The 15,039-nt window shown below is 43.2% G+C and overlaps 2 protein-coding genes across 2 annotated transcripts; both read right to left on the bottom strand.

Moving 5' to 3' along the window:
* Positions 1–3,626: 3,626 nt before the first annotated feature.
* Positions 3,627–5,291, bottom strand: LOC115681715 (putative serine/threonine-protein kinase). The gene has a single exon (XM_030605749.2). It carries the CDS (start codon positions 5,100–5,102, stop codon positions 3,963–3,965), a length of 1,140 nt encoding a protein of 379 aa, XP_030461609.2. The 5' UTR covers positions 5,103–5,291; the 3' UTR covers positions 3,627–3,962.
* Positions 5,292–13,021: 7,730 nt separating this feature from the next.
* LOC115681716 (leucine-rich repeat receptor protein kinase EMS1-like) lies at positions 13,022–14,567 on the bottom strand. The gene has a single exon (XM_056311972.1). It carries the CDS (start codon positions 14,399–14,401, stop codon positions 13,283–13,285), a length of 1,119 nt encoding a protein of 372 aa, XP_056167947.1. The 5' UTR covers positions 14,402–14,567; the 3' UTR covers positions 13,022–13,282.
* Between the last annotated feature and the right edge of the window lie 472 nt (positions 14,568–15,039).

Genomic DNA, 15,039 nt, shown 5'->3' with positions numbered 1-15,039 from the left:
ATACCCGGCAATTCCACCAATGGGCTCCTAAATTGGCCAATCAATCCAATTACTCTACGCAATAAATTCTCATTGATCCACTACATTTTTCCCGATAATAATTCTTACCAATCGGTACACTAATTCCTCTCGGCATGTACTAGTATTCCTAAACTAGTCCGAGAAAAATGCACTATCGAGTCCTAATCCGGGTTTAGGAATTTTACTCACTTAATCCAAGGTCAAGACGACGAGGAACGACGGCCAATCACTGGTGAACAGTGGAACTGGCGACGGTGTACGGACGGCGTGAACAGTGACCGTACGGACGGCGGGGAACAGTACCGTACGGACGCTACAGTACCGACCATACGGACAGGTACGGTCGGCGTCGTACAGCGTGGCTGGACGGCTGAGTGGCGACGGAACAACGATCCGAGCTCCGGCGAAGCTCCGGCGGCCCTATTTGCCGGACGGGAAAGAGAGAAAAAGAGGAAGAAAGAGAGAGAAATAGAGAGAGAAAGGGTCGGACAGGGGCAAGGCTGAGGCTGGGCGCTGCGGTGGTTCGACGGCGAGGCACGGCGGCCGGCGGCGACGCTCCGGCAAAGCCAAGCCGAGAGAGAAAATGGGAGAGAAAGAGTGATCGGGAGGGGAGAGAGAGCTCTGGCCGAGAGTGAGGGTGAGAGGAGATAGAGAGGATTAAATTCTGGTCAAATAATAGGGGCTAGGGCGCCAAGTGTCGCCAATCTACGCAAAATGACCAAAACGCCCCTAATCTAACGGCCCTAATTAATCCTTATCCAAAAAGTGAAGGGTAAAATGGTCTTTAGCCCCAATAATGCAGCTGATAATCATCAATAATTATCCCAAATAATTTTCCAAAAATTCGGACCCGAAATAGCCCAGGGGCAAAACCGTCATTTTTCCGGTCCCGGGGCGAAGTTCCATTTTTTGCCCGTACCAACCCTCCATGTGCGTGGCCAACATAATGCGGTGTCGGAATCGCGAAATTCATCGCGCAAGCCCTCGAAAATCCACGTCAAAGTTTCGGGAATAAAATAATATTATTTTTTTAATTTTTGTCGAAATTCCAATTTTTGGCCATAACGACTCCTGGTATGCGTGTTCACCCAAAAATGGCGTCGACCTCGAAAAATAACCTCATTTGGCCTTGAAAAGCAACTCTGGCGTCCCGAGGGGCAAAATCGTAATTTTTCATCCCCGGACCGAAATTCCAATTTTTACTCGTACTAACTCCAAACATGTGTGGCCAGCGTGATATGACGTCAGATTCCCAAAAATAGTCTCTTAAGCCTTCGAAAATCGACATCGAAATCCGGGCCCAATTCCATGAACAAAACTCGCTAAACTTTCAATTTCAGGGTCTCTCACTAACGGGCGGCTGTTTAGAGGTTATGCGTATCGACCAAGGGTTATCCGAGTCGTGACGGTTCTGATCATTGAGAGAATGAGAAATTATCACTAGTTCCAAAGGTCACGATCGTTCGATTCACGTTCAGGACTGGTGGGCCACATGTACTTTCGGTCTTGCAGAATCACCTGCGTTCCTATTGTACATCGTAGGCTTTAGCCAAACCCAATCCATTACCCTTTTCCTACGATCGGCCCACGTTGGCTCAAAATATTCCCTCAGCGTCTCTCGTGATCGGTGTCCGTTTCACGATAGGATCCCCGGTCCACGTACCATTTTCTAGTTAGTCATACCCCATTGGTTAGTATCCCGAGAGTGATCAGCTCCGGGCGAGACTTACTAAAATGAAATGCGAATTAATATCAGTTTTATTAATCCCGGAATTACATCGAAATTCGGGCTGTTACAAATTCAATTGGCAAAATGTGAAAATGTTTAAGACTCAATTGGCAAAATCAAAATGTTTAAGACTGAATTGGCAAAAATGCAATAGGATTATGATTTTTTGGACAATTTTCCCGAAATAAATTGCAAAAGGTATTATGGTGGATGAGTTTAGCCGCAAAAGATTGTATGATTTGTTTAGTAAATCGATTTGTGATATCGATTTATGGATTTAGTTATGAGGATTGTCAAGGATGTTGTTGTGAGTTGGTGTTGATGCCCTGTAGCTCTATGAGCCCATTAAGGGACTTGCGGGTATGCATACTAGTTTATGATATTCTTGTGGCCCAGCCACCAGCAATATAGGTGGAAACCTAGCTAATGGAAAAGCTTAGTATCCTTGTCACGGGGCGTTATCCGTAATCATTGTTGATATCTAAGCTAGAGATTGGTCAATGGAATAAACCATTGACATGTTATTTGAGATTGATTAATGAGCTAGACCATTAATATTTGTTTTGATATTATTGATTGAAATGAGTATTTTCATAGCATAAATACTCCCATTCTTGATTTGAGAAATATTATTGATTTAAGATAACAAACTCGTTGGTTTATTATTCTTCCATTCTTGTTGGTTTCGGGGTGTGACTCAATCTCAATTTTTCGTTCTATAATGATAGATGAACCAACAACGTCAACTCAGCATCAATTGTTTTTGTTTCGAGAATATTCGATGAGGATGTTTCCGGGGAAAGATATTGGAGATGAGATTTACATGATGCACGCCAAGATGATCCTTGCATTAGCATGTGAAAATAGCAAAGAAACTAAACTCTCTGTTTCAATCATTCTCAGATAGAAGACCGTCGTTCCATCAAATCCGGCTTGACAACAGCATTTACTGCGATGGACACGGTCTTGAAATAGCCAAGAAATCTATTTAGATATGATATCGTATTGTCTATCTGGTATGTATTAAGTTATCAACAATTACAGAAGTTGCATCTGCAGGTCATTACCTGCTTCAGACCTCAATCAAATCTATAAAGCTATTCACATTTTCTCATTAAGGCAACAAACAGACTACCCTCCAATTGCCACTAGACTATTTTCTCAAATTACAAGAACATTCCCCTTTAGACCAGTGCCGATATGGACAAAAGGGTATGGTATCGAAAGACTTGCACGTTTTGGGTGCCCGTGAGCCCCCAACCTCACGTACACTCTTGGATCAGACGGGTGCGCTTGAGCTAGGCTCACATGCTCTGGAAGCAAGCAATGACCCACTGGCCGGGACGGCAAGATTGGTACCTAGTAAATGCAGGATCACAGAGACCAAACTGCTCATATTCACACAAGAGTTTCATGGGGTTTGGCAATTAGTCGAGATATAATAACCCCATCCAACCACCATTACTTTTATCGAATTATTCACGCATCATGGTTCTCTATGTGAAAGCATCTCGTCGACATGGAGTGACCACGCATGGAAACATTTTTGCAGCACCGCTTCAACAGAACTGAGCCCAGATAAGGAGGGAGAGAGATCAAAATGGTTTCGAGAAAAGACATACTTTGTGGGATTAATAGGGACATGCAGGTAATGGCATCAGACAAGGTATAATACAGTCTAAGCGAAATCCTCAAAGGGAAACTCGATCTCAGTTGTTCGTTCTATAATCAAAGACGAACCGAACAGGTCGACTCAGCATCAATTGTTTTTGTTTCCAAAATATGCAATGAGGATGTTTCTGGGGAAACAAATTGGCGATGAGATTGACATGATGCAGACCAAGATGATCTTTTGCATTAGCATGTGAAAATAGCAAAGAAACTAGACTCTCTGTTTCAATCATTCTCAAATAGGAGACGGTCATTCCAGCAAATCCGGATTCACCACAGCAATTAACTGCTATCTACACGGTCTTGAAATAGCCAAGAAATCTATTTAGAGACAACTTCATATTGCCGATGTTAGTATCTATTAACAATTACAGAAGCTGCAACTGCAGGTCATTTACCTGCTTCAGACCTCAATCAACTCTATAAAGCTATTCACATTTTCCCATTAAGGAAACAAACAGAGTACCCTCTACTAGACACCGCAACTAGACTATTATTGACTCACAAGCTTAACCTTGATTCCTTCTCTTTCTGGGTAATTTTACTTTGGCAAAGAAACCATATTTCGATCAATTACACCGTTTTCATCCGAATGCCGATTCAACAACTCGAGAACTCGGCTCATACCCGGCCTGTCCTTTGCACGCTCCCTAGTGCACATACACGCAATGCTGAAGCACTCCTTCACCCTAGCTTCGACCAGGCCGTCCCTTGAAACAGCGAGATCGACCATCTCCATCTGCCGGTTCTCACCCACCATGTTCCGAGCCCAAACAGTGAGCTCGACCTCCTCTCCCCTGTCCACCACCGGTAAATAGGGCCTCAGACCTGTCGCAATCTCGAACATCAGAACCCCGAAGCTATACACATCAGCCTTCACGGTCACCCTTCTGTATCCGTCCTTATACTCTGGCGGCATATACCCCATCGTCCCGGCGGGTTGCGTGGTAACGTGGGATTGCGAGGCCTCAATCTTCCTCGCCAGCCCGAAATCCGCGATGTGCACCTCGAAATCGGCGTCCAACAGCACGTCGCTTGCCTTGATGTCTCTGTGTATGATCGGCGTCGGCAATCCGTGCATAAACGTTAATCCACTGGCCACACCCTTGATTATCTTCATCCTAGTGTCCCAGGACAAGGGCAACCTCTCGACTGAGGGTTTCGACCACGAGACTTCGCTGTTCTCCGATGACGACTTCGTGTCGTACAGCCACTGGTCGAGGCTCCCTCTCTCCATGAACTCATAGACCAAAACCCTATCCGAATTCGACATACAGTACCCGAGGATTTTGACGATGTTCGGGTGCTGAAGCTTACATAAGGCTTCCATCTCGGCCCGGAACTCGTGGAACCCCTGGAAGGCGTCAGGCTCGAGCTTCTTGATGGCAACGGTGAGGCCGTTGGCGAGGCGGGCCTTGAAGACGAGGCCGAAGCCACCGTCGCCGATGATCCGCAGGGGGTGGAAGTCCTCGGTGGCGTTCCGGAGCTCTTCCATGGAGATTCGGAGCTTGGGGTCGAAGGAGGCGCTCTCGTGGATGGCGATGGACGAGAGCTCCTCCGGTTTGGAGCGGCCACGGTTCCACCTGCGCCGGCAGCAGGCGAAGACGAGGAAGACGAAGAAGAGGTGGGCGCCGATGAAGATCGCAGCCGCGACGACGACTTTTTGAAGGTGGTGCTTCATGTCAGAGTTTAGTTAGATGAGTGAGGTGGGTGTGAGGAGGAGGAGGAGGAGAGAGAAGTCGACTGAGTAGAGAGAGAGAGAGAGAGAGAGAGGGAGGTGGAAGAAGAAGAAGACTGAGAAGAGCCGCCGTTGAGGTGGGTTGCTTCATGGAATCCTGAATTACGTTTCCGGACCTCTCGTTTTCACCCAAGAGACCGTGAAGTTTGATTTTGGGCCCGGCTAGGCTAACCGTACCGTTACACTGCATTTGTAACGATGCTTCAATAGCCACAAATCTTACATTGGACCCGTTTGGTTCGACTTTGGAGAAATATATTTGGGGGAATGCAAATAACTTTAGGTTAAAGGGATTTTCCGAAATGCAAAAGTGTTTGGTAAGTGTTTTTTAAAATTAACTTGGGCTAAAGGACTTTTGCTAATTTTTTTATAAAAAAAAAAAAAGCTCCAGTGGAGCTAAACCACATGCCACCGCCGCCGGCCACATCTGGTCGCCGGCCTGTAACATCCTCAATTTCAGTCCCTGGGAAATGGTTATGATTTAAGTTTGGTAGTTTTTCAATTGGAACCAATTTTTACTCTTGTTCTGGAAAAACCAATTTCGGATCCTTTGTACCCTTCGTTTTGTTATTTTTGTGGAGACTTTTGTGATCCGAATTTCCAAACACTTCCTTCTTGAAAGTTTCTCCAAACATCTTGAAGTTTTACATACTTTAATTTCAGAATTTTTGGACTTGATATGAATAGTACGACAGCCTAATTTCCGGACCGTGTAAAACTACCCAGAATGGGTATTTCGGTGATGTTCACACTTTCTTTATCTTCTACAAGCTTTTCTGGGCCGATTTTGGAAAAGTTTCTTTCACAAAATTTGTTGAGGACTTCCTTTTTTATAACATATATAAATTTGGGAATTTTTCGAGATGATTTGGATTTTGGAAAGAGCTTACTTTGAGAAACAAGAATTCTGTCCTAGCGAATTGTTTTTAGTCTATCTTTGAGCTATAAAAAGTTGTGTGTACAGAAAGATTCAGATTTCGTGTTCTTCATGAAAAATATTTGTTAAGGCCTTGTTTATGACATATTCAAATTTGAGAATTTTTGGAGTCTATTTACTATGTTTTCAAGTCCGATTTCGTGAACAGTGCAAAACTGTCCGGTTTTGTCAGATTTCAAAGATTCATCATTTTCTATATGGGAACGTTGGAATCTCAACTTGATGTCTTATGGTGATTTAATGTGCTCATTCTGAGCTTTCAAATGAGCTATGCTAAGCTTTAATTGGAGATCGGCCAAGGGAGAAATGCCGAGAGAGAGGAGAGTCGACCAAGAGGAGAGAATAGCCGAGAGAGAGGGGGAAGGACCGAGAGAGAGAGATTTGGGGCAATTATGGCTTAGATTTTTCTAGGTCATCTTCATTATGACCCTTATTAATTGAAGTTGGACTTTGATACCCCATCATCATGACTAGTATTAATTGGCTTAGACTTTGGACGCCCTATCATGATGACAAGCATTAAATGATCTTAGACTTTGAGGGGCTTGTCATGATGGCCATGTATTTTCTTAAGCAAGCTTTGATTAGCAACTTGTTGAGCAAGTTTGGGTTGTCTATAAATAGACTTAGTCCTTCTTCATTCTCACGCCATCACCATCTCACTTCTTGCTTCTTTGCTTCTTGTTCACGTCGAGAAAGAGAGAAAGAGAGAAAGAGAGAGAGAGCTCACCGACTAGCCCGTGTCTCTCCTTGTTGTTCAGTCAATAGGAAGCCACATCCAAGGCCCGTGTGTTCGTGTTCAAGCCCGAGAACCGCCGAGACTCCCGTGTTCCTTTCTTGTTCTAGTTCTATTTCGTAGAGTAAGTAAATTTTCTAATATCGGGAAAGGAAGTTGTGATGCGTTGTGACACGGTTTGCTTTGACCGTTTCTCGGTCGTTTGGTTGGTCGTAGTTGGTTCAATCCCTTGATTTGACCATGTTTCATGTTTGATGTTTGTCTTGAGCTAGAACGGAGATTTGGCTGGTAAAATGCACACGTAATAGCCATGCGTGGTATTCACTTGTATGAACTTTGCTATTGATCTGCCATTGATGCGGGTGTGATAAGAGCCGACTTATGTTAACGGCGATCCCCTCGTCCTCGCTTGATATTAGTAGGTTTACTTGCTGAGTCTCCCCGACTCTTCCCCCGTTGTTTCCTTTTCAGGTCCGAAGAATGGCGTCTCCCCCGACCCGGTTCGGCAACCCCGTGGAAATGAGAGCCGAAGTGCTCACCGTTATAGATGCCCGAGAAGGCCGAGCCTACCGCCGAATCACGACGTATGTGATGGTCGATGAGGGCCTAACGGACTTGGTGCCTCACCCATACGTAGCATGGCATGGCTACACTGACGGAGAATGGGTTGGGCCCCTATGTGGGTTCAATGGACCTTTTCGCGGTGTAGGCGGGCCGGCTCCGGGGCATGCCACGGGTGGAGTGTAGATCAGCCATGTGGACGGGAAGCGGGGAGGAGATGTGGATGGAGTTAGAAGCGAGAAGATGAAGTAGAGGGGATAGGATCGCCCAAGCCGAGTTTTGTTATTCATAGTCGGCTAGGAACGGATGAGCCTCTAGAATATGCGTGTGAAATATGTGTTGTTTGCCATGGCCCGAAGGGCTTGTTAAAATATGTTTGCATGCACTATAAACATAATGTTTGCTCATAATACTGCTTGTCTAAATTCCGCTATTGTTCTGAATGTAATTGTCCCGAGTTTACGTTTTCGCTTGTGCTTATTAAAAAGATAACAATGAACGGAACGTCACGTTAATGATCCCGAGATGGGGGCGTTACACGGCCAACCGTCGACGGCCAGATCTGGTCGCCGGCCACCACCGCCTTTGTCACGCGACCCCCGGGCAGGGTCGTTAGGGGTTGGACTTAAGCCCATTGGCGGTCTTGGCCACGCCGACCCTCCGTCTAGGGAAGATGAACAGTGTAAGTTGCATTCCGAAAATGTAACTTCCCAAAGCACCTCCAGTGGAGCATTGGCCAAAGGTCCCTTGGGGAGCATTCCAAATTCAATTGCATCTCCTCAAAATGAGTAAAAAAAATTGTCAAACACCATTTGCATTTGGCCAAGGGACTTTAGAGCCTAAATGAGCATTTCAAATGCTAAACCAAACAGGGCCATTATGTTAGTCGGACTCAGCTGGGCAACTGGAGTTCAAAATTTTCAAAATTAATTGTAAAAAATGGCCCTTGTGCTGCAAAATTACAAAAGCTAAACCCTCTAAAAGAATAATAAAGTTAAGAACCGTATCGATTAGCACAATTATAATCACCCATAGGGAACAAAAGTGATGCCGGAGCATTTTTGAGACATCGAGTTCTTGTCGATACTATCGGTACCAAGTCGGCTCTTGTCGATATTGTCATTCCAAGTCAACTCTTCGATCACAACGAACCGAAGGTTGTTTGGTTCCTTCAAAGGCCATTAATTATCCACTTTGGAAATGGCAAAGTCATGGAGACCTTCAATCGATTACATTTAATTCTCGTATATTTTCAAGGTCTAGTTAACGTCGTTCAAGTTTCTAGAGTCCTTATTTATTTATGGTTGTAAATGTTGTTTGTCTTTTCTATGAGTCTTTTGTCTTTCCAAAGAGTCTTAGTAATTACTCAAGCTTGGAGGGTTGTTCCATGCTCTATATAGATGTGCTATGATGAATAACAAAGGCAGAGATATTTTGATAAAAACTAATTGAGCTTTTAGATACTCTTGTCCCTTGGGTGAATTCTTACAGGTGACAAGTATTACTTTTATCTCTTACGTTAGTTACCTACGAGCGGCGAGCGACCTATCCATTTCAGTTCTCACTTTTGTTGCCTCCTACTTTTCTACGCTTTCTCTGGCATCAAAAAGTCATCGTAAAATTCAGTCTTTCATGTTTATTTTAAGTTTTATGGTCTGTACCAAGATTTATTAGTAATATGTCACGCACAATATCCAAAAGAGAAACGGAAATTTTAATTAATTTCGAGAACTAAAAGTTATATTAGAGCAAGACAAAATATATAATGATGGTGCACTTCACACTAGCAAATGATAAGCCATAGACCAAAGAACGAGATAAAATATTTTGTAAACTTTAATTATAAAGTGAAATATGAGAAAATTGATAGAAGCTTAGTAAAAGATAACATTTATTCAAGTAAAATTGCATAATATGATGAGTCAGATTTGTCTTTGAATCCATGTCATGTCTTCGATTCCATATTTTTCATGTTTGAGTTGTTGCTTTTGTAGACTAGCTAGTCTCACCAAAACCTCAAACTAGTAACACATATTTTAAAACTGTACTGATGAAGTGTTCATGACTAGAGTAAATAAAATTTGTGCTAGTGATAGGTTTGAACGAGGATATTTACACAGTAGTCATGTATACGATTATTATGCCTTTTATATACATTATAATGATTTAGCAACAATGAAATAAACATTGGGAATTATAACCTGACAAGCAGAAGAATATTTCTTTAACTCGCAGGAGGATTGGCTATAATCTAGCAAGTTTTTTTTTTCTTTTGATTCAATTATGCATAATCTTGGGTAAATAATCCTCCATACATTATTAAAAATAACGCCACTTCCGTGGAAAAATGCTTTTGTGGTCAAGAGTTGACCGTCATTCTCCCATAAAATGACAGCACCGTTAGTTAATCATTTTTCTTTGATTTTTCCTTTTTTTAAACCTGAATTTCGTTTCTAGCATTTATCATATGGCTTTATTAGCATAAGAGCCTTGCGCAAAATATTGGGTAGAACTCTGATGACACCTCATTTTTGCACTAGTCCATTGGCTGAAGGACACGTGTCCTCACTGGGCTCACCTGTCCCCTCTCTCTTCACATTCTCTCTCTAAGGGTTAATACCTCAAAAAACTCTAAACTGGTACAATTGTAATATATTAATCCCAAACTAATTTTTACAAATTTATCATCCGTTAGTTTAGTTAAAATGGACTAATACCACGAAAAACCACAAATGGACACACATGTGACAAACAGAGGTAAAACCTCAAACTGGTATACCCGTCAACTGTCGCGTATCATCCAACTCAGCAATTTAACGGTAAAATTTAACAGAAACTAACAATTGGTAAATTTATTATAGGTGTACCAGTTTAGGGTTTTTTATGTTCAAAAAATTAATTTGAAGTAAATTTATCACAAATATACCGGTTTGAAATTTTTCGCGGTATTAATCCATAATCTAAAGAAACAATCCATGGGAAGGGCAAGCGTGAACCATTTTCCATTGACTTTACCTCTCTCTTTCTCTTTCTTTTGTCTATCGCGAACATAACTATAACCATCTCTCCATCCGTCACTGTACATCATCTACTTTTGAAACCTACAATTTAGATCTCGAGACTTTTAGAAATCATGCTTACACCTCAAAATCTGAGATGAAACGGAGGACAAAGTGAAAGTGAAGATCTATTAAATTTAGATGGAGCGAAATGTGAATTATGAAATTAGGTAGATGCAGAGTGTAAACGAGGAAAAGTTGAGGCTGACTTCTTTTTATACTTTTCTCTTTTCCCTCGACCTAATTCCCTTAAAAACTCTCAACTTTAGGTTCAATATTAATTCTGCCTCGAACTATTTTATGTCTCAAAGTCTCAAATCTATCATCGCGTCCAAAAGTTACTGTTAATTTTTTCAAAATTATCAACATCATGGCCAATTAAAGGTCAATCATCAGAAACCCACGTATTTATCAACACCTTCACGCATATTTGGGATTATAGTGAAAAATTGAGGATTAAGGGTTCAGAAAGATGAGAAATTATTATTATAAATTTGGTTCTAAACTCGAAAGACTCGGGGCCTTCACCGCAAGGGAAACTTTTGTTGAATGGTCTATGTCTCATCTTCTGCTTCTTTAAATGGTGGCTCATTTTGCATATCGGGACCTCTTTTCAAACAAAATGAGAAAAGGACTTCACCTTTTCTTTTTAATTTCCATTCCTCATTGAATGAAGGGAACCTTTGCGAATCCATTAATCATGATTTCAACTTCTTATCGGGCTTTTTTTTTTCATTTTAGATACCATAGATACTTACGGGGGAAAAGTTTTTATTACCAAAAGCATGCGAAGTTAAGGTTTACATAAGAAATTGAAAAAAATGACACAAATAATCCATGAACTTTGACCTAGCATGTAATGTGATCCTTGAACTTTCAATTTGTTCGATATGATCCCTAAATTTTTTGTATATGTTCAACTCAGTTCCTGAAGTATATGAAAATGTTCAATGTTGTGTGTGACAACATTGAACATTTTCATATACTTCAGGAACTGAGTTGAACATGTACCAAAAGTCCAATTACCATATTGAACAAATTGAAAGTTCAAGAACCACATTGAATATAGTGCGAAAGTTCTAGGACACATTAAACAAATTAAAAGTTCATGGACCACATTACATATTGTATCAAGGTTCAGGGATCATTTGTATCATTATCCCTAAGAATTTTCTCTCAAACAATGCCAACGGAAATTTCAGCGAGTGCAAATTGAGTGGGTGTTTACACTATTGAACGCTCTTGGAATGAGGCTACCTTCATAAATAGGACACAAACCTAATTCTAAACTAAACCAAAAATAAATATGAATGGTGTCCGTGTAACTTACTACTTAGACTGCCGACATTCCACGCGGGAGCATGACCTTGACGTTTGTGAACGTTCAAACTTCAGAAAGGCCCGTGAGATTACCTATAATATAACCCACAAAACAAGGAAGGCCCGTGAGACTAGCCGACTAATTAATGATGTGCAGCCTTGGCAATTCTTTTGCCCAGACAACCGGGGTCTTGATTCAGGCATATCCTTTTGTTGACTTAAATGAAATTACAAGAATATTCCCTTTTAGACTTCAATGCTCAGATGGACAAAAGGGTCAACATGCGCGTTTTGGGGTCGCCCACGCTCTTAGATCAGGTGGAATGCACGTAAAATCCGGTTTGCATGCTCGATTTTGCGCCTCGCGATCGGTTAAAAGGATGGACGTTGCCAATCCTTTCAGAAGATCCAAAACCAACTCGCTGGGACGGCAAAGACTTAAAAGGTGTCTACATTGCTTTGTACGACATCGAGAATCTCTAATACTTTGACCAGACACTAGGACGCTTCTCTGCCGGCGATTAGCAACGGTAAACAGGGACTGGTTCCTGGAAAAATCCTGGAAAATGCAGGATTTGCATAAAACCAAACAGCTCGTATTCACACACAAAAGTTCATGGGTTTAGCAATTACTCAAGAAATAATAACCCCCATCGAACCGTCAACGCTTTTATCGAATCATTCGCACAAAGGCATGCTTCAAGTTTCGTCATGTCGCTCGAATTCATTTGACATAGTTTCAAAGAGATGGTCACCATTCTTTATCTGAAGCATTTCATCGACAAGGAGCGAGAACACGTCAAAACATTTTTGCAGAACTACTTCAACCAATTCAAGCCCAGATAAGGAGGGAGGAGAGATCAAAACAACTTCGAGAAAACACATCCTTTGCAGGATCGATAAGGACATACATGTAACGACCTCAAAACAAGTATCATAAAGTCTAAAAGCGAAATTCTCGATCCGGAACTCAGTCTCCATCTTTCGCTCTATATCATAGATGGACCAACAAAGTTAACTCGGCATCAACTGCTTCTGTTTCCAAAATGTTCAATGAGGAGGTTTCTAGGGAAGCATATTGGAGATGAGATTGACATGATGATGCAGACCAAGAAGATCCTTGCATCAGCATGTGAAAATAGCAAAGAAACTAGACTCTCTGTTTCAATCTATCTCAAATAGGAGACCTTCATCAAAGCAAATCCGGATTCACAACAGCATCAAGTGCAATGGACACAGTCTTGCAATGGCCACGAAATCTATTTAGATACATTCTCATATAGTCGATATAACAATTACAGAAGCTGCATCTGCAGGTCATTTACCTGCTTCAGACCTCAATCAACTCTACAAAGCTATTCACATTTTCTCATTGAGGCAACAAACAGAGTACCCTCTAATTGCCACCAGAACTAGACTACTGGCTAACAAACTTAACCTTGTTTCCTTCTCTTTCTGGGTTGTTTAACTTTGGCGCAGAAATCATACCTTCGATGAATTCCGCCATTTTTCATCCGAATGAAGAATTCAACAACTCGAGAACTCGGCTCATACCTGGCCTTTCCTTCGAAAGCTCGCTAGTGCACATACACGCAATGTTGAAGCACGCCTCCACACCGGCTTTGACCAGGCCGTCCCTGGAAACGGCGGGATCGACCATCTCCATCTGCCGATTCTCGGCCACCATGTTCTGAGCCCAAACAACCAGCCCGACCTCCTTTCCCCTATCCATCACCGGCAAATTGGGCCTCCGACCCGTCGCGATCTCGAGCATCAGAATTCCGAAGCTATACACATCGGCCTTCACGGTCGCGGCCGTGAACCCTTCCTTGTACTCCGGCGGCATATACCCCATGGTCCCGGCGAATTGCGTGGACACGTGGGATTGCGAGGCCTCGATCATCCTCGCCAGCCCAAAATCAGCGATGTGCGCCTCGAATTCAGCGTCCAATAGCACATTGCTGGCCTTGATGTCTCTGTGAATGATCGGCGTCGGCAGTCCGTGCATATACGCTAATCCACTGGCCACGCCCTTGATTATCTTCATCCTAGTGTCCCACGACAGGGGCAACCTCTTCGACCCCGAGCTGTCGCCGTTCTCCGGCGACGCCGTCGTGTCGTACAGCCACTGGTCCAGGCTCCCTCTCTCAATGAACTCGTAGACCAAAACTCTATCCGAATTCGACGTACAGTAGCCCAGGATTGTGACGATGTTCGGGTGCTGAAGATTACCTAATGTTTCCATCTCGGCCCGGAACTCGCGGAACCCCTGGAAGGCGTCGGGCTCGAGCTTCTTGACGGCGACGGTGCGGCCGTTGGTGAGGCGGGCCTTGAAGACGAGGCCGAAGCCGCCGTCGCCGACGATCTGCCGGGGGTGGAAGTTCTTGGTGGCCTTCCGGAGCTCGTCCATGGAGATCCGGAGCTTGGGGTCGAAGGAGGCGCTCTCGTCGACGGCGATGGACGAGAGCTCCTCCTCCGGGTTCGAGATCGACCGGGTCTGGACCCGGACCTCGCGGCCAAGGTTGCGCTTGCGGCGGCGGTTGCAGGTGAAGGCGAGGAAGACGAAGAAGAGGGAGACGCCGACGAAGCTGGCGGCGGCGGCGACGACTGCTTGGAGGCTGGAGTCCATGTCGGAGTAGCCGAGAGAGAGAGAGTGAAAGAGAGATTGTGTTGGGGAGTCTTGCTCAGTTCAGTTTGGCGACGGAGGCGAGGCTGAGGAGGGAGGAAGGAGGCAAGGAAGAAGAAGAGTGAGCAGAGCCGCCGTGAACGGGGGTTGCTTCATGGAAGATGAGTCATTCTAGTCGGACCTGCGATGAACTGGTCAACGGTCCTCTGCTTCTACCGTACGTTTGATTATTGACTTTGCAACCTTGTTTTTCCTTTTTTCTTTATTTTTTTACCGTTTTCTGCGAAATTAAAAATACGGCAAAAAAACACCAAAAACCTTAAATTACGCTCTTTCGTGACATCCGTGATACTGAAAATTTCAAACTCGTACCTGCATAACATATTTACCTTCCGTCAAGATTATATCTATATAGACGCCCACGTAATTTAAATGAAATAAAAACGATATTAGAGTAATCTTATCATAATGAGCGCAATTTAAGATTATTTTTTGTGGGCTTGTTTTTTCCTTAAATATATCAAGTCGGAGTATTTTTGCGTTTTGGTTTGAAGACTTGAAAGTTTATCGGCGGTCCAAAATGACACGTGTCCTTGTGACTGATCGTTTTCGCTTATAAAGATGGAATGGCGTTGTTCCCG

Source organism: Syzygium oleosum, unplaced genomic scaffold (genome assembly GCF_021117445.2).
Source record: "Syzygium oleosum isolate NSW1041296 unplaced genomic scaffold, Sole_v2.1 Sole_v2.05, whole genome shotgun sequence".
Taxonomy (NCBI): Eukaryota; Viridiplantae; Streptophyta; class Magnoliopsida; order Myrtales; family Myrtaceae; genus Syzygium; species Syzygium oleosum.
Note: the sequence above shows the minus strand (reverse complement) of the source record. Positions and strands in the feature narration are given on the sequence as shown.

Excerpts from the sequence above, each read along its gene's own strand:
- LOC115681715 (XM_030605749.2), bottom strand. The coding sequence starts at position 5,102 with ATGAAGCACCACCTTCAAAAAGTCGTCGTCGCGGCTGCGATCTTCATC.
- LOC115681716 (XM_056311972.1), bottom strand. The coding sequence starts at position 14,401 with ATGGACTCCAGCCTCCAAGCAGTCGTCGCCGCCGCCGCCAGCTTCGTC.